Source organism: Aspergillus pseudodeflectus (genome assembly GCF_044049435.1).
Source record: "Aspergillus pseudodeflectus strain CBS 756.74 chromosome Unknown BJX68scaffold_7, whole genome shotgun sequence".
NCBI lineage: Eukaryota > Fungi > Ascomycota > Eurotiomycetes > Eurotiales > Aspergillaceae > Aspergillus > Aspergillus pseudodeflectus.
The window spans coordinates 305,363-324,709 of record NW_027263783.1 but is presented as its reverse complement, the minus strand read 5'-3'; the positions used below and the strand labels follow the sequence as shown (position 1 = coordinate 324,709).

General features: G+C 54.1%; 4 protein-coding genes across 4 annotated transcripts; 1 reads left to right on the top strand and 3 right to left on the bottom strand.

Annotated features, from left to right (window-relative positions):
• Nucleotides 1-2,547, bottom strand: BJX68DRAFT_253194 (S-adenosyl-L-methionine-dependent methyltransferase; the record flags this gene model as incomplete). Its single annotated transcript, XM_071042684.1, has 5 exons — nt 1-29; nt 120-312; nt 415-1,315; nt 1,571-1,642; nt 1,766-2,547. The coding sequence occupies 5 exons, from the start codon at nt 2,545-2,547 to the stop codon at nt 1-3; spliced, it is 1,977 nt and encodes a 658-aa protein (XP_070902686.1).
• A 3,720-nt stretch (nt 2,548-6,267) lies between these two features.
• BJX68DRAFT_229527 (uncharacterized protein) lies at nt 6,268-7,429 on the top strand. The gene has a single exon (XM_071039054.1). The coding sequence runs from the start codon at nt 6,435-6,437 to the stop codon at nt 7,353-7,355; it is 921 nt and encodes a 306-aa protein (XP_070902685.1). The 5' UTR covers nt 6,268-6,434; the 3' UTR covers nt 7,356-7,429.
• A 1,674-nt stretch (nt 7,430-9,103) lies between these two features.
• On the bottom strand, nt 9,104-10,619 carry BJX68DRAFT_253192 (FAD-binding oxidoreductase; the record flags this gene model as incomplete). Its single annotated transcript, XM_071042683.1, has 2 exons — nt 9,104-10,357; nt 10,482-10,619. The coding sequence occupies 2 exons, from the start codon at nt 10,617-10,619 to the stop codon at nt 9,104-9,106; spliced, it is 1,392 nt and encodes a 463-aa protein (XP_070902684.1).
• A 378-nt stretch (nt 10,620-10,997) lies between these two features.
• BJX68DRAFT_192109 (NACHT domain protein) lies at nt 10,998-17,703 on the bottom strand. Its single transcript, XM_071037407.1, has 4 exons — nt 16,982-17,703; nt 16,587-16,926; nt 16,258-16,533; nt 10,998-16,205 (listed from the first exon to the last, which is right to left on the bottom strand). Exons 1-4 carry the CDS (start codon nt 17,453-17,455, stop codon nt 11,068-11,070), a joined length of 6,228 nt encoding a protein of 2,075 aa, XP_070902683.1. The 5' UTR covers nt 17,456-17,703; the 3' UTR covers nt 10,998-11,067.
• Nucleotides 17,704-19,347: the final 1,644 nt, after the last annotated feature.

The following is a 19,347-nucleotide window of genomic DNA, read 5'->3' as shown; positions in this document are numbered from 1 at the left end:
TCAAGTAATACTCCCACTCCGACTCCATACTATCAAACTAGTAATCCACCCGTACCTAAACCCCAACCCTCACTCAAACCCCAAAAGTCCATCTCCGCTCCACCCCATCCCCTCCTCACCATCCACGTCTTCCTCCGTACACCGTGGACACCCACACTTGAATCGAAACAACCCGGACAAATGCGCCCTACGCTCACTCAGAGACACATACTGCTTCATATCGAAGTACGAGATGCAGCACTCTTCTCCCGCGGCGATATCCCGCCCCGCTGTAAAGACCATTCGGGCCGTTTTGTCGGGTTTGTGGATTATCTACAATGGAATATTGAGTTAGCATTGCACCTTGTTTCTGTTCCGCCCGGGAGAGTTGAGGAAGGTACGGTTGTGGATTAGACATGGAAAATGTATACGTACATTCGGACAACAAGAATGATTCGCAATCGACGCGCGGGGATACACCGCTGCGCCGAATTGTTCTCCCCTCCCTACCTGCTCCTCCTTCACCGACGGTGGCGGATAAATCCCCGTCTCGCGGGGATAAAGCCCGAACGAATTTGCCTCTTCTTTACAGATGAGGCCCAAGACGTCGGCGTTGGACAGGTCGTGCGGTAGCGACGTCTTGCTGAGATATTTCTTCACGAGAACGGTCCATTCGCGCGTTTGGGCGTGAGACCAAGTTTCGGGTGTGCCGCAGAGGGACGAGATTGCGGGCCAGCCGGCTTTAAATGACGTTGAGGTTGAGATCGGCTCTGAGGTTGATGATAATGGAGATAGTGATGTTGATGTTGAGAGAGGCGTGCTTGGTGAATGTGTGCTGGTGCCATTTGTAGCGGATGTGCGGTTAGAGGTGCCGTTGGAGTCGCTGTCCTCCTGACCCTCGACATGTCGTCTCGCAAGGAGCCGCACGATCAGCCAGAGCATACCGAAGTTGTACTCGCCCCATTTCGTGCGTAACGGCGCCGAGTATTTCGCGAGCCAGGTGCATTCAAAGTCGTGGCGTGGCTTGTCCATCTCGCGACATGTCTCGTTGCACCAGGTTACATCTGTGCTGCAGCGGTTGACACAGGTCGTCCCGGTGCTTTGAGGTAGTGAGCGGTTGCAGAGAGGGTTGCTGCAGAGGAGGGTTGTGGTTGTGTTATCGGCGGACTCGGCGTCGGCGTCTACGGTTGGGGTTGGGGTTGGGATGATAGCGTACGGCGGGTCGAGAAGGAGGACCTCGCCTCTTTGGATGGGCTTTGAGGCCTGCAGTTTGCGGCCCTTGAGAGGGTCGACGCTTTGTGCTAGATGGGGATGGATCCACGAGAGCATGGCATCGCTATCAACCGCAGTAGTATGGATATAGTTGAGGCCAGGCATTTGATTTACGGTTCATGGGATATGGCAGTCTGGGGAAATTTTCATTTCTTTTTTTTTTGTGCAGTTTTTGCTGAGGAATGTCGTTATCATTAGGTGGTTAGGCCCACCCGGTGCCGTGGAATGGACCTTGATCTGGGCCCGGGTATAGACATTCCATTGGCCATGCGGATGGCTTCAAGAGCTCCCTAATCGATTTCAGGTTAACAGGAATTACACAACATCGTCGTGGCGAAAACAGGCGATTTGATAGGAGAGGCCCACTAGCCGCGTTTCCTGCGATAAGCTCCTTGGCCGAGGTTAAGCTCGCAGTAGCTGTGGAGATCTTGTGCATCGCGTTTATGCGCGTACGGCCACGACAAACAGTCGCGGGTATCGTAGCAACACTCGTCCATCAATTGTCTTTGGATACAGCTTTTCCAAGCGACCGAGATAGGCTTCCAAGAAGGATTCTCTATCCGTAGCTGAGAGAGGGTCAATGTACGGGCGGAGACCAGTGCCTTTGACCCATTCCACCACTGCTTCATGGTTCTCGAGGGAATGATAATAGTGCGTGTGCCAGACATTGACGTCTGAGCAAAGAGGTTTCAGTTCATCGTAGATTTCTTGAGGGGATTGGAAGGTGTCCCGCCCGACAGTGCTCAAGGCCTCCGCCCATGGACCGTTTGCCGCTGTCTCTTGCATGGCAGCGTGAGACGGCTCAGTCAAATTATCTGGGACCTGAAAAGCAAAGACGCCGCCAGATTGCTGCGACCGAATCAATCGTTTAACAACCTCAAGGCGCTCCTTTCGCGGGATCCACTGGAACACGGCGTTGGAGAAGAAGACGTCCACCGGTTCCTGTGGTGTGTATGTGTTCAAATCCTCCACTGTGAATTCGATGTTGGGCAGTGTGGCGCTTGCTTTGCGGATCATATCTGGCGACGAGTCCATGCCCGTCAAGTGAGCGTCGGGATACTGCTTCAGGAGAACCGCCGTGGAGTTCCCGGGGCCGCACCCCAGATCGACGACCCGCTTCGGCGATTTCAATGGGATTTGCGAAAGGAGATCTCGAGACGGTCGAGTGCGTTCGGCTTCGAATTTGAGGTATTGTTGCGCGCTCCAGTCTTTGGTGGCCATTGTTCTTGTGGGAAAGTGACGAAATGTCAGGGCGCGGGGTAACAGATGGGATGTAGTGCGACTGGAGAATAGCATGACTTGGTAGTATGAGGAGTGATTGAGGCTTGTGATTGAGCCAATGGACTAGAATGCCCTCTCGATGTGGTTTTATACCGCCGAATGTCTGGGAGCGCCCGAGGCTGAAAGTTCATTTCTCGGCGCGTCTCCGGCGGGGGATCCCCCTGCTACCGGCGGTATCGGCACTTTAGTCAGCCTTTACTCGGTCACGTGGATCTGACCCCCCAATCACTGTCAATTGCGTTTCCCATCAAGACGGGTATTCGGATGATTGTTGTCTTCTGAAGGTGAGATTTATGGCACTAGAAGAGGGCGCCTGTAGGTATGTTGCTTAGAAGTCACTGACGTCGTGGTTCTTGTGACGGGCCAAGGTCCGTCTTTGCGTCGGAACTGCAAACATATATTGTGGGATACTCCACGACCGGAACAGCTAAGGTTTGCCATTAATGCGTCAATCTGAACCCAAGAAAATAGTGGGTAATGGTAGCTCTCGAGCAGCCTGTTCAGAAAGAATGATTTGCCTGCACAAAGGACTCGGAGGCAGTCTTCCAAGATTCGCAGAGCATCCAGATAAAACAGACGAAGCAAACAGTCTGGAAGGTGTGGCTGGTGATTGGGCCGCGGCGGTTCGTTGCCTGAGGCAGGGACGCGCCAGACTGCCCAGCTTCTTTCAGCACTTCCCACTCGAAACCTCAAATCTTCCACTACGACAGCTAACTCATCGTGATTTCCACCCTTTTCGCCACTCTCAACCCCGGTGCTTGCATTTCTCCTTCTGGCCCCTGCAGCTCCCAACAATATGATCTTTCGGAAACCCCGGTGAGTGCTGACTGTGGTCACGCCCTGGAGCGACCTCCAAACGCGACTCGCGAGTCGGTTCGAACTTCGCCATTGTATCCCGATCAAGACGCCGGCGCCCAGACTTTAGTGAGGAGATTTCAGCAGCTCTAGGAGGAGACAACCGGTCCCTTGGCGCACATAATAAGTGATTTGAGGCCTTGGGTTACGCGCCAAAACAAAAGCTTCTCGATAAGCTCAGACAAAAGCAACGACAGCGCCGGACCCCCTTCGTCCGTGCTTGCCGACGGCTCGCCGCTCGCCTTCGATCTCTGGAGGAAATGATAGCGGCAAGTCCCGTTGGTCAAATTTAAATGGGTCTGGAATTGGCTATTGCTTCCCTTTATCGCCCCGCTCTGACCACAATCGTCCCGTGTTGCCTCACGAGGCACTTGTACATGCGCTTGTGCCAAGCAAATGGTTCCCTCGCGCATCTTGCCTATCGTGCCTGCAGAATTGGAGATCTGTGTTTTGATGTGCGCTAACTATGGTTATATCGGGTGGCCCTCGAGATATCCCGATGATTGTTGAAAGAGGCGGCGCTGAAGAAGGCCTTAGTCCGTCTTGATCATGGAGATCTGCATCGGATTGTCGATGGTTGCCGCTTTGTGCCGGAAATGCCGTGGGGACCGTCGATGACAATTGAGCAACAAATCCTGCAGGAGATTGTAGCCATATGCACGGGAATCCTTCCTGACACGATCGTCGCAGCCACAATTTGAGGAGGGGGTACGTACGCGCGCGGCGCTACACCTCCCTCTTGGTCATCGTTGCGCGCTGGACCAGTGCCGATAACGGTGGGATATGACGTTTTCAAGTTGCGCTCCAACTTTGGCATCGCGCGGGCAAGGCTTCACTTGGTTCTCTAGTCTCTAGCAGGCATGAGTGGTCCGAGATTAGCACTTTCGGAAACCCCCACCACGCCGATTGGTTAAAGGGCACAATAATCCAATGCTCGCGGCTTATACTCGGCTTTCCAATGGCTGGTTTGGTTCCTAAGCGAGGTATATACCTTACTTGCAGCTTCGGCGGGAGGATTTGTCCGCATCTGAAATGCTAATGGCCTTGCCTTTCAGCAGGATAATCGCGTCCCTACCAACTGTGATGGTCGTCGGGCGGTCTTCAACGCCTCCGCTTGAGCAGTGTGCATTCAAACATTCTACAGCGAGGCAGTCTGACCGCGGACTCTATTGGCACTCACAAGATATACAGTGGCATCAATTCGTGTGTAAATCCGGAGGCGTGTCCCGTTTCCACTTTATATGGAGGATACCGAGGCCAGTGGGACACTGAACAACTGCGATGACGGATGTCTCCCATCAGGTCAGAATGAATTGCTGGCTTGTATTACTTCCGTCCTGTGACGGACGTCAGCGCTAGCCAGTCACAGGAGGGCCAAACTCTGGCCCGCCGCCCGATGAACTGGCGACTCAAACAAGCCATTCAGACGGCAGGAACAAGGCGCAAACAGGCGCGGGTTGAAGGATTCAGGACTGACAGGGAGTCCCACCAGCTCGCAACCAAATAGCTCATCAGGCAGGTGTGGCGCCCATATTTTTTTTTTTTTTTTTGTCGCAGCCAGAGCTTGCAGGAGCGTCCATACTCCCAATGAAGATGCACAGTCTTGCCCATATCGACATATTTCGACAACCTATCTTGGGCTCTCTAGCTTCATTGCCATATTCCTGATATAGCCAGACAGTGGAGCCGAGTTGGATGTCTATCGTACAGAACGTGATTCTACACACCAAGGTCCATGACGTATTTCAGTATTCTGGTCACTCGCAGTGCGTCAAGCTCTCGATCTGCCATGAACGCTGCATTCAGATTCCAACTGACCCATTACACGTGGGAGAATCGTGCTTGGCTCACATTAAAGAGGATGATGAAACCCGTGTGCTTATCTTTTGGAATCCTGCTTAAGCTTACTCAAGAATCACCGCGAGCTTTTTGTCACAGTGGAGTTTCGCCATTGGCTCTTCATCCAACCAGCCACTCCGTGACAAGCGCGGAAGGCGATGTAGACTAGGGCGAGGATCCTTGGTCACAAATCCATGACGAACGGGCCTCTGGATCAAGATATACGTATCACTGTGATGAGCCCGCAGAGCTTCAAGTGCGACCTTATGCCAGGTAGTGCATGCTGCAGGTCGACTCCTGTCAGCCCTCCAATATCTGCCAGGGCTCTGATTACCCAAAACCTGGCATTCCAATCAATGAATTTCCGGTTGACAGGGATGATGTACTCCGTACCCTGAGACGATCTCTGATGTTCTTCCCGCGGCGCTGACAGCAGGAAGATAGCCCCATATGTGGGCCAAGATCTACGCGATAGTGACCCCACTTCACCCGCCCATTGGCATGAACATCTGTTCAGAGTCCATCTGGCTGAGCTGAGCTCTAGAGGCCCCGAGGGATCAGAGCCGGGTAATCCACGTCGACCGCTCCATCGCTGGCTAGATCCGATGCTAGGACGGACATGGAGCAATTAGCGACCCACCAGGCGCTGCGCATGAGGAAACACAACAGAAGTGACAGGAAAGGGAAAAGAACGAGCTCTCTTCAGAGGCTCTGGGCTTTCCGAGGATCCTTCTGCAACTGCAGATCATTCCACCATGGCTGGAATAGGTTGCTCCGCTCCCACCAATGACCTATTTTCTTAATTCACCATCAAGCAGCTTGACGATAAATCTCGAGGCATGATGCTACAGGCGCTTATAAAGATCTCCGATCTGCTCTTCTACCCTGCGTTTGCCTTCGATCTGTCCAACATCATGAACCAGGCTGCTTGGATTCAAAATTTGACTGCACCGAGGCCGCAATCAAACATGACTACACCGACTCACACCGACTTGGGCAGCTTCCCCATGCCCGAAATGGCCGACATGCCTGCCCCAATGCCATCACCAGTCACTGCTGCCCCTCCTCGACCTACTGAAGACCTTCCTCTTCGAAATTCATGCGGTAATTGCAACCAAGCCAAGGTCAGATGCTCGAAGGATAGACCGACCTGTCGACGATGTGCTACACGGAATACCCCGTGTGTCTACGGGGTCTCACTGCGAGGGATGAAGAGACCGCGAACAGAGGCACAGCTTGCGGAAGCTCCCCAGCCAGAAAAGAAGAAGAGAACCGCTTCTCTGCCATCACCTGTCCTCTCAGAAACATTGCCAGCCACCACAGTTGATATGAATGGGCAAGCACCCTTCTTCCCCGACTGGAATACCGATCTTTACGCCGGCACCTTCGTCAACGATGGTCTCAGCGCCCTTTTGCCTCTGAACACCTTTGACACCTCTCTCGTGGACCAGTCTCCATTTCCGTTTCCACTTGGCGATGCAAACCCACCGTCGCCGCCATTCCAGTCATTCACTGCCTCGCAGATGGGACTTCCTTCGATGACAATCCCGCTCAGCCCCATTTCGCCCCCTGCGTCGCGGGACAGTCATATTGGGTCGCTTTCTACGGCGGCTTGCCCAACCTCGCCAGGATCGTGCTGCTGTCAACAAACCATTGGCTACAAGCTGGCTGAGCTGAAGACCCCCAAACAACAAGGCGCGTTCGTGATGGACCAGTTTCTAAAGGAACACCGGGCAAACATGGCGCTATGCACAGCCGTTTTGGAATGCTCCGCCGAGCAGCACAAGACGGGAATGATACTGCTGGTCGAGATAATCGCACTCTTGTTTCACATGGTCCTTGCTTTTGATCAGATCCTGCAACAAAAAGACAAGACCCAGTCACCGACGACATGCCCTCCACGGACCCCATCCGACCACCGCAAAGAGCAAGTCACCCAAGCCAATATTTTACGCGCTGAGCTCGCCAAGCTGGGGGCGTTGATCCAAGATTTCGACCGGCGGTATTGTACTCTGGACAATAATTCATGGGGCGATGACACGTTCCTGCTCTCTCCGCTATTTGTGAATCTGCAGTGGAAGACCCAGTCGCGGTTCGACGCTGTTCGATCGTGGATCCCGTGGCTGTGAGGCGATCCTGCTGAAGTGGACGAAATTACTACGGCATTGTTATTACTGATTCCCCTTTGTATACTGGCACGGAGTACGAGCAACGGATGGGTGGGCGGCGGATGTCTGGACACGCTGGCGTTCTTAGATACGATAATTTGACCTTTTTGGACCTCGCTGTCATTCCCATCCATCATCATCCCTCATGTAAAACATCCTTCGTCACGGAATACCCAAATCGGCCCCCAAACAAGCAAAACGCCCCCAAACCCGCAGTAATCTAGCGGTGAAAAAAAAAGGGTCACTGCCTAACCCAATTGCCCGCCTAACATTCGATTCTTCAGACTTCTGAATCAGGTGTTCCTCAGCGCTTCGGAGTTTGGGAATTTCCCCGTGCACGGCCAGAAAAAGGCCACTAGAGACTAATCGAGCCTAAAAAGCTTGCGTGGCCGGCTGGCACTGCCGATCACCAAGCGACACGATCGAATTATTGATTTTTGACGGAGCAACCCTATCGACTATCGATTTTCCCTTTGCGCTCCGGGCTTTTTTTTTTGTGTTTTAATTTTGGATCTGTCGTGTCTGCACAGCACAGGACAGCGACTCTTGGAGGCTTACTTTCTTCTGCTCGCGCTCGCCTCGCCTTGCGCGGCTGTGGTCTGATTTTTGGGGCGTGGCGACAACGGACGAGGCGAGATGAGACTATCGACGAAGCTTCGAGGCAGAGGTCCCTGGGTACATACGAGGTATGAGATATTGAGACCTGAAGAGCTGAATGTTCGAGAGGCTCCACTCCCAGGAATGCTCCACGTTAAGCTCAGCCCTCAAGGTCAAGCCTTGTAGTTCTCAACGCAAACCAGGATCTCGGTTCTTTTAGTGCCCGGAGTGAAGGATCGGTCTATTGTTTGTTTGGAAGTGGCTTGAATTTATCTTGGATTTTAGGTATGGATTTCGTCGCTCAGAGTTGGGGTGGGTGGCGAGACAATAAAATTGTGAGGGTTTGAGTATACTCTGTGTTTGGCAGCCCTAAGAGAGCGAGCGTCCCGGTCGCCCGGACGGCAAATACCAAGTTCTATCTGTATTGGACTCAGAGTACAAACTCCCGCTAAGCGAGTCCCTCAATGCCGTCGACATTTCCCGCTTCTTCCAAGCGAGATAAGTAAGCAAGTGATTACTCGAAACGATTTGCAACAACTGTCTTCAGGCGGTGCAGTTCCGCCCTCGGCGGCGAGGGACGCAGTGTGACTGGTGGCAGACATGGCAGGAAGCATTGAGTGGACTGTGCAGTGTGTCGATACGAGCTGCGAGCTGGTGGAGTGCAGTGCAGTGGTTGAGGGCGGTTGGGAAGAGACCTGTCGTGTATCTACCGCAGTATCGACTCTTTAGGCCAAGTGGGTACTCTGTAGATAGTGGGTGGGACGGAGATCTACTAAAGTTCCTCAGCCCCAGCTGAGGCTTTGTGGTCAGCGTAACCGCTGTCTTCCTCGTGGTGCTTTCTTCAGTGATGGTTTTGTTCTTCACCGTCCCCCCCTTACTTCCAGTCAGTAGGAAACTACACATGGTGGCGGACGTATCGTTGGAGCTCAAGGCTTGGTTTGCAGTCTGCGCTAGGACCTCTCAGGTCCTGGAAAAAAGATCCAAGCGATATCCGGTTGGGTCAGTCGCAAGAAGACCAAATGTCAGTTGTTCAATTTCCAAGCTTATCTAGGTGGGTGCGTGAGCCATTTAGGAGAGTAACAATACGGAGTACAGGCCAGGCCTTTGAACCATCACTCCTCCTCATCCAGCAGTGGGTACCACTTGTTGAACACGTTATCGGGATCATACAATTTCTTCACCTCGATGAGCCTCTCAAGATTCACCCCGTAGACGCCCCGCGGATGGGCAGACAAGTGGTCATAATTCCCATACTCGGTAATTGGACCCTCAATGGGAGGCCCGTTCTCTTCACGCTCCTGGACTACCAGCGCCGCGACATCAAGCATCCACTGTTCGACGATGTCATCGTCTTCTGCATACTTCCATCGAGGGGCGATCACCATATTCTGGAAGTCCCCTCTGTGTCCATGGGCTGTTGCCGTGACAGGCACCTCGCACCATTTGTCCGTACTGTAGAATTCAAAGAGGAGCTTTGTCTCGTCCGACTCTGGGACTAGCGAGCGCAGTCGCCATAATTCGGAAGCAAGTACCTCCTTCACGAAGGCCGGACGGAGGGGGATGGTGTATGCGGCGCCTTTGTCAACAGCGCGCTTACGGTCGCCAAAGCTGGGATTCATCATGCCATTGAGCGCGGCATACGGGCGCTCAGCAACGTTTACAAGAAGAGGGTCTGCATCGAGCAAGGGCTGGAAGATTCGTTGGGCAGATTTCGCATCGCCGTTGTGAAACACGGCCATCTTGATCATGAGTTCGCCGTTCGTGAGAGGCGACGTCGAGAGATTGACCATCATCGCCGAGTCCCCATTCGTCGTTTCCACCAGATCATTCGCAAAGTTGAAAATTAGGTCAACCTTGTCGAACGCGAGCACAATCTCACCCGCCCATACAGCATTTCGCTGCTCATGAGCCCGCAGCGTGAACTCGACAGCGACACCAAACTCCTGCCCGGCACCCCGGACAGCCCAAAAGAGATCCGGCAGCGATTCCTCAGAGACAGTCACCAGCCTCCCATCCGCCAATACCATTTCCACCGAGAGGAGATTGTCAATAATCAGTCCATGCCGCCCTGCAAGCCATCCATACCCGCCGCCGAGCGCAAGGCCCCCGACCCCAGTGTCATTCACGGTCCCACCCACAGTTGCCAGCCCATGTCGCGCAGCGGCCTGGTCGACATCCCTCCACAGACACCCCCCGGCCGCGGTGATGGTGCGTGCGTCCGGATCAACCGACACGGCGCGCATCGATCGGAGATCGATAATCAGCCCACCCTCGCAGGACGAGGCGTCGCTCGTCGTGTGTCGCCCCGAGGCGACGGCAAAGGGGACACCGTACTTGCGACAGCCCACGACCGTAGCAGCGACGTCCTCGGCAGATATTGCATTCACTACGGCAGCTTACTGCACTAATTAGCCGACGATAGTCTTCTTAGTTTCGCAATCCAGGCCTTCCAGCCCTCGCAGGCGCAGAAAGTCGGCCGGTGTTTAGTACCGCGTTATTCGGAATCGTCTCGCTCCACCGCACGATACTTTCCGCGTGTCCCGGGGAATCCGGCGTCAGGACAGTCGATCCTAGCGTCGATCGCAGGTGGTCGACAAGCGACTGGATATCCGGTTTCTTGGGACTCATGTTGGGCACGCTGGACCTGGACGGACCTGAACCGTGCGAGTGACAGACGTCGTGTGAGGGTATGCGGGGCCGTGCAGGGGTGGGTGGTGGGGACTGACATCAATGGTTTGCGATGGATCGACGGTGCTGTAAGGAGCGCAGCCAAGATACTCCGGTGGGACGGTGAGTGATTGAGGCTGGATCCGGACTGGCGGCGCAAAAATAAGAATAGGTGATAAGAATGAAGTGGCTGGGTAAATAGACGAAACTGCAGAGACGCGATCGTGTCAAGCGCATTGATAGAGTGTCCCACAGGCGCGGGTCCGCAGCTTCCCTGTGCGGTATGTTCGCGATGGCTGTTTTGGGAAAGAGCACAGAAACTGGAGCAGGTCACCTCACCGCTAGAAAAAAAAAGAATAACCATTACATCTCATTGTACAAATTAATTAACAAGAAGCATTTTGACAGATCACAGTTCCTCCTCCACCTCCGCATGCCCATGTCCATGTCCATTAGATAGCTGTTGTTCGCCAAACAGCTGCCAGTCCTTGAAGCCCGCATCCACCTGATCCTCGTTACTCTCCGCCTTGCCCGATCCAAACGACTTCAGGTCCCACCGTTCAATCCCCTCAACGCCCTCCAACGCAGAAGGATACTCGCGGAAAAGATCGGCGTTCAGACGCTCGTACTCGCTGTAGTCCTTCGGCCAGCCCCCGAGTCGCTGGATGGACAGCTTGAAGAGGCGGAAGTGTTGGCGCACTTGGTCCGCGAGTGGCACGCTGTTGGCAGACAGGGACTCGGTGGAAAAGTCGCCTTCGTATGCGGAGCCGTCAGTGCTGAATCCACCGTCGAGACTGCCGTCTAGGTCGGCGAAGTTCGGGTCGCTCAGTGCGCGCAGGATGTTCTCGTGGACGGCGGCGCTACGCTTGTAGTACCTGTTTGCAAGCTCTTGGCCCTCCTTCTGCGACTTGTAGCGTTGGCCGATACTGGTGTACAGCTGGGAAAGGAGGACGGACATCTGGAGGGTGCTGGGGTGGCGGGCACCATGGACGCGGCGGCAGTTGTACACAATATCTTCCGCGAGGCGGACGGCCGCGACGGTGTCTCCGACAAGGTAGCGCACCATGATTACCAGACGACCCAAGGAGAGCGTGACGTACGGGTCCCAGTCGCGCTGGGCTTCCCGGCTGTTCCAGACCGACGTCAGGACCGTGGCAAGAGTCTGGTAGTCGCCCTGTTCGCCAAGTAGGCCGATTAGGCTGTTGAGATGCTCAAGACCGACCTGGGCGATGTTGATTCTTAGCTCGCCGATGACCTTGAGCACGTCCTTGAGAATCGTTGCAGAGACGTGGAGCATCTTCTTGCGGGCGGCCTCATTGGCCTGGACACCACGCCCAGAGACGTTCATGCTGAGAGCGAGAACGAATCTCGCGACGCCTGGAGTGCGATAGCTTGGCTGGGCAGAAATGTACTTGTACGCAGCTAAAGCGAGATCACAGGCGTCATCGAATTTCTGGGTCTTGATAAGCTCGATAACCTGGCTGTTGCTGGCGATTCCAATCGACCGCACAATGTCCTTCGACTGGCGAGTGCTGAAGTAATGCAGCACCATCATCAGGAACACCTTGACTTCGGACGATGACTTGAAGCCGATCTGCTTGCCCTCATGCGCCAGGAAGTAGTTGATGAAGTCATTTGCAACGATGGTAGCAATAGAGTGGCGATGGTTCGAGATCAAGTAGTGGTAAAGACGAGCAGCAGACGAGCCGACGGAAAGGAAAGTACTGCTCGACTGGATCTGGTGCCGGAACTCCTCAAAGTAGACCAGCTCAGTAGTCAGAGAAGCCAAGATCTCTGTCACAGTGGAGGACTGGCGGTGCAGTTGGTGTTCGAGCTGTGCGAGGAAGATCAAACTCTCACGACTCTTTGAGGTCAGGTCGAACTTGGACGTCTTGACGTTGGTGGTCTCCTTGAGGATTGCCTGGCGATAGACCTCCTCGGACAGTTCAACCGCCTTCTTGGTTTGCTTCGTAGCAATGTATGAAGACACAATGGTCTCGGCGGCGTGGCTCAGGCGCACAGTAGACGTCTCAGACGACAGAACCTGCACCGTCGCTTCCTGCAGCTCCCGAACGACCTCTTCATGCTTGCTCTGCTTGGCATAGAAGCTAATGACCTCCGTCATCTTGGTAAGAGACTCCTCATGCGCCCATCCATAGCTCTCACGAAGAGTGGTGATGCGCTTCTTCAACACCCTGACAGCCTGCTCAACCTGTGTAGACGAAGCTGACTCGGTGAGCTCGCTGTTCGAGATGATCGCAGACTGCTCCTCGTACAGAGCCTCTAGAATAGCAGAGATCTCATCCAGGTCCACCTCCTTGGACTTGATCTTGAGGAGCTCCTCATACAACCTGATCGCCTCGATCTCGTAGTGCTTCGACTCCTGGCACAGCTGGGCCAATGTGAGCGTGGCCTGGACAGTGATGGATGCCGTGGCGCCGAATACGGCCTTGACCTTGGTCTGGTATTCGACAGTCACCTTGTGCAGGGTCGAGTATTCGGTGCGCACGGAGCGCAGGCACTGAGTGTAGCGGGTGAATATGCCCCGCACAAACGTCTCATCCTGGAACTTGGGACTCAGCTTGGGCTGGTTGAGGAAGGCAGTGAAGAGGATGCTGCAGTAGTGTACGGCATCGGAGTAGCGCCCCTGTTCCCAGAGCTCGGTGGCAACGATGCTGAGAGGCTCCAGTGCATCCGGGTGGCACTGCTTCCCGTCCTTGTTCAGAGCCTGGATGATCTGCTGGTAGTAGTCCAGGAAGATGGGACGGGGCCGGGTAAGCTCGGCAAGAGTGCGCAGGGTCTGAATGACAATTGCGTGAACTGAGCCATAGTGCTTGATGTAGTCATTCAGAAGCTCCTGGTAGACGCTGATGATCAGGTCCGTTTGCGAAGTACGCTCCAGCAAGCGCAGCAGCTCGGTAACGTGGTACTGGCGCAGCTTGTCCTCGACGTTGAGGCCAGCGCGGACAGCGTAGTAGATCCGCAGACGGGTATCCTGCTCCTTGGCCAGGCGGTGGCGGGAGTGGTAGCATTGCGCCAGGCGCTCAGCCAAAGCCAGGACGGAGTCCACGTTCTTGTGAGGGAGCGTCACGTCCTGAAGAGTCGTGGCAAAGAAGGACGACCAGGTGTTGTGCAGGATTCGCTTGATCGTGCGAGTAGCATGCTGCCAGCGGCGCTGGGAGATGTACAGCGAGACCAAGGTCTCAGTGCTGGTGTAGAAGCTCTGGTCAATAGACGAAGAAGAGCTGGACGTCTCAATAATCATCTCTTCCAGGATCGATTCAGATATGACGGATGTGGATGAGGCAGACTGCATGACTTCCTTGGTGGTCGTCTGAAGCAGTTGCTGCACTTCCTTGTAGCTGGATGTCTCCGTACTGCGCGTGCTCTGGTAGTACTCGGAGCACTGCTTGAAGACACTAAGCGCAGTCGTCGAAAGCCCAACACTCGTCATGACCTTGGCAATCTCCTGGAGATGTGTCACGGTCGTCTCGGACAGACTGATGCTCGAGTGGTGGTAGTCCTGCCAGAAGCTAGTCAGGACGGACGACGACTCGTGTTCTCTCTTCTGAACGCGAAGGAAGTTCGAGTAGGCCAAAACGACCTTCATCTTCTTTTCCTCCCACACGGCGGACGAGTGCAGGCGCGATTCGCGGGTGGCGCGCTGCCAGAACTCGACATATGTGCGCTCGGCAAGATCAACTCTGCCGCTCTTCAGGTACTTCTCAGCCAACTGGATCAGGACCTCAACCTCGTAGGTATCGGTGGTCTCGATGAACTCGTCTTCCTCGGTCAAGTCCAGGTTGAGAAGGTATCCGCTCTCCCCGGGGCCCTTACCTCCATCTCCGCGACCGACAAGACGGACGTCAAGGCTGCCGGATGTTCCGGTGGAGCCAGATCCATACTCGGTCGAAGTGATGGTCTGGATCGTGGTGATCATCGCCTGCAGCTTCTGAGTGTCCTTGGTCTTGCGGTAGTGCTCGACGAGCTGCTGCATGACGGTAACGACCTTCTCCGAAGTGTTACCGTAGTGGATCTTGTAGCATTCCACGAGGACGAGAAGCATCTCCTCGCGCTTGACCATAATTTCCGTCTTGGACTCGGTGATCTTCTGCGACGTCAATTCCAAGAAGATGGTAACCATTTGCATTGTGACGATGTGACGGGTGGTCAACAGCTTCTGGCTGAGAATGGCAGCCTCATGGAAGAGTGTGAACGGCTCTGGACGGTTGATATCACGGAACAGGGTAGCCAAGGTGATGATCGCTTGGAGCGTAGTGACATTCGAGGTTGTCAAGACATTGCGGTAGACGTTGGTCACGGACGTCTGGAACGTCACCAGGTTTGGCGTAGACACGTTCTCCCAAATAGACCTTAGCAGCCGAATCACCGTGATGTTTGCTGGCAGCACTTTGGAGATATCCTTCGAGGCGGTAGTTTCGCCATCCTTGACGAACACATTTGTCTTCCTGAAGACAGGAACCCAGTAGCGGAGAGCAAACTCCAAAAGCGGATGCTTGTCCAAGAGTGTTCGGGTGTCGTGGTAGTCCAGGGACGGAAGGGAGGATGGCTCCTGCTGCTCAGTAACATGAGTCTTGATGTAAAGCAGCAGTCGTGTCACCAAATCGGCATGTCGGTCCTTGAGCGACGGAACGAGCTTGCCCTGGTTAAAGACGTCAAGAATGGCAGTACGAATGAGACCATGGCGGAGGTAAAAGTACTCGTACTGGAGGTACACCAGGGAGTTGAGCGGCTTGAGAGCTTGCAGAGTGTCGACACGTGGTTCAGAGACGGTTTGCTTGTCAGTCTGGATTGCAGCCAGGGCAGAAAGCTCCTTGACATGAAGCGGGCGATCAGCAGTCGCAAGCCAAAGAAGCATCATCTTGGCCTCAGCGCTAACTTCGGGCTGCTGCAGGGCAGAAAGCACGAAATCAGTGATCGTCGGCTTTGCTGAGAGTAAGCTGTCGAGGATCTTGTGGAAACTCTCGGGGCTCTGTTCCTGACGGACGCGTTTGGCAATGAGCTTCGCGGCGAGGAACGATGTGTTGGAGGCTTGCGCAATTCGCTCTACCACCGTCTCCTGCTCGATGGGTGACAGCTTGGCGTACACTTTGCTAGGCTCGAAGCAAGCTCGGACAACAGCGGCGATATCATCGAAAATGATATCGTCGGTGATCCGAACTCGACTTTGACCAGGGGCCTGTGGGGGAGTTTGCGATCCAAGGGTAATCAGCTTGGCATTGGCAGCCTTGCTTGAAGCCTTGATGAGGCGCTGGAGCAGGATATCTTCGCCGCAACTCGCCTCATCGACACCATCAACAACGAGGACCAGGTCATTTGCTCCGCGGAGCGAGGCGCCAAGAGCCTGGTCCACGGCATCCCAAAGGACTTCATCGTAAGTTTCATAGTCCGCAGCCACTCTGCTTCGGTGCAACGCATCGCTTAAAATGCGGAAAAGGGGCACGTTTCCAATGCGCTTCTCAAAGAGCTGAGAAAGGATCGCTTTCGCGATCGCATAGGAACTGCTCTGGGCAGGTATTCTGCTATCTGTACGCAACGTCAGAGAACAGCACAATCCTAGAGTGAGAAAAGTACATACTGATTGGAACGAACAACGTCTGGTAGGAGACTCCGCCGTGAGGATGCTGCAAATGATCGACAATGACCGACGCGAGGACGGTCTTACCAGAGCCCGAAGGGCCGGTAATGCTCAGGTGTTTCTGCTGAGTCTTCAAGAAGCGAGTCAAATATGGGCCCATCCAAAGACAGGTCAGTTCCTCGCGGTCGTGGGCCAAGTGTGAGGTGTTTTCAACAATATTGGTGACCACTCGATCCTCTGGAGCCAGCCAAGACCGAATGGATCTAACTTCCGAGACTAGCCAACAATTAGTACAAGATGATAGCATGAACAAGAAGATTATAACTTACCTTTGTCACCATCCAAGTTCTCTCTGAGAAGCTGATGCCGCCACATGGACTCGGCAATCTTTTCGCATCGCTGCTGGAATGTTTGGATCTGACCAGGGAAGGTGCGATAAATATTTACAGAAACGGACGCTGTGGTCAATCCACGGATTGCCTTGTGGAAGTGGGTCGAGACGCTAGCGACAAGGGTTACAAGGTCTGACAGAGCGAGTATGAGTTGTTCCTGGACTTCTTGGGTGACGGTAAAGAGCTCGGTCCGTTCAAGAAGATTAGCGAGGGGAATGGAAATGCTGTAAAAGAACCCGAACGAAATCATCAAGGCAGCGGCATTTTCTCGACCAAGCTACGAAGAGAACATTATCAGTTCTGCGACGGCCTTTTCAGGTGGGGACACGTACCTCGAGAAGCATCGCACAGAAACCGTAGGATAATTGGGCAGCCAGGTAGCTATCCCCGGCGAACTGCTCAATCTCTACGTCAAAGTGATGAAGCCTATCAACGAAGAGCTGTGCCCAAGCCAGCACCTTATCGTAGTCACTACCTTCCGGTGGCAGGAGGCTCATACGTTCGGAGCGGATCCATTCTATGATCGTAGAGTGAGTGGCGGCCAACAGTCTCGAGGAGGCATTGGAGCCAAGCTCCTCTCCGCTGCGGCGCTGTATCGAAGTAACAACACTAGAGATGTTTGTAGTCCCAACGGAGTTGAACTTCCTGGAGGTCACTCGAGGATGCGAATGGGCGGAGCGGGCTACGCCCGAAGCAACACTCTCGGTATCATTAATGCCAGACACTCTCCTGGAGCTTGACATGCGCTTGGTACGAAAGATTCCATCCAGGGTAGGGGCAATAGGAGAAAGAATAGACGGGGCCATGATGGTACGTGTGTATATTGGTCGTTCGGTCGCGGTCGGAATCGGAGTCGTAAAGGATATGGAATCAGGAGGCAGTTGGGGAGGTTCTTCGATTCGAGTGGAAGAGATGCTAGGGATCGGGGAGTTCAATCTTGGAGAGGTCAATTTAGGAGGAATAGGTTTGGAAGGGATGGGTTTTGGAGGTGCCTCTGCAGTTTCTTCAGGGTAAGGGCAACACCCACAGTACAAGATGCGATGGATTAGTCGAGGCAGCGTGGCGGCTGGGGGGATATAATGATTCAAAGTAATTGCACAAGGATGAAGTGATAGGATGTTCAGTCTCAATGGAAATGTACCCTCATATATAGGCGAGCTGCGAGCATCCGACCAACGGCGTAGCCGACGTCAGGAGCTTCTCGTGCTCATGCTGCCGAGAGGGGTGAACATGGCTGGCTGTGCATACTAGGTCGATCAGCTAGCCTCTATGCAAAAGCGCCCGTGGGGCGCCATGTTCTCCAATGGGTCCCAGTTCAGTCCTCATCTTGAGGTCAGACAGTCCCGATGGATACCGAATTAGTGAAATGGTAGTGGAGGCGCCGACAGGGGGTTCTCAGCGCGGCAAGTCAACCCGACTCGACACGAATTACTTTCAACACGGGTGGCGCGTTCTCGACCGACCGATTCGCTGCACAGGTCACATTAATGGGACACGTCCTCGACAGGCAAGTTGTCTTGCTTGGTCTGAGACGTTTTGTTTGCGGGGTGTCGCGCTCGGGCATGGAGCCTCGTGCACCATTTCCCTCGCAGGTCTGACTGTGATCCCCGAGTATAGAGCGGATGAGCTGTGATGATCTCATGTGCAGGGACTTTTTAGGGACGGCAAGTGGGTATGTATGATCTAAGGATCTTCAGTAAACGAACTCTTGATCGATGGGGAGATGGAATGGTTCGAACCTCAAGGTTCCGGCACGGAAAAGACTCCTACGACATGCCTTAGCTTCCGGCAGGATTCTGCAATCATTCGTCAATGGGCCATTGTGAGATCCAGGCCCGCCCATTGATTTTGGGAGTCGGGTTTAAAATAGACGACGTGCAAAAGGAGCTGTGCGCACTGCCCAAGTCGCCGGCGATCCCGACAAGACTTGAATTGAATGCGCCCATGCTGGTGAGTGCTGACAGGTGGATTTTCTACCCTTGCAAAGTAATGAGAAGTGCTATGGACGGAGTTGCCGGAACCGGGTCGAGACCAGACCAGACAAAGAGAAGCAGCTGTTGCAGATGCAGAAGGAGGTTCAGCTCTCCACATTTTGGCTCTGCAGCAGCGAAGAGGTCCCCGGGCCAACTAAGCCGGATCCAGCGCGCGGATAATAATGCCGCCGGGCTCCGGGTCCAATGGATCGGATCGACAAAGTGCCACGGATCCCGCCCTCGTGTACCATGTTTGCTGCAATTTTACACAGCAGATCGCCGGTTCGTCGCTGTCAATCCAGTCTTTGTCGCACAGCATCAATATCTCCTCTCCAGGGCATGAATATTCTCTTGCAGACCCTTGAGCAAGAAGGCAACTCCTCGCTGACGGCGACCGTCCAGTGCGCCTTCTGCATTACCCCCACCAAACATGCATTAGCCTCTTCCTCCAAGAGGACCTGTCCCGCACGATCCCAGCCTTGGAATTTCTCCTCGGCTATGAGGTCTCAACTTACATCACAGCTTCATGCATGCGCGGATGCACTCCGCAAGTTCCGACTCCTTCGCAAATGCCCATGGTTTTGCCATCTGATCAGCTTAATCGCCGCACTGATCAACCTTCCCCGCTCCCTTTTCCCCGAGAACTTGGTCGAGCAACCTCAATGATCTTCGCTCGTCGACCTCCCACAACTCGAGGAATCACTTATAGGCTTTGCTTGGTTGTT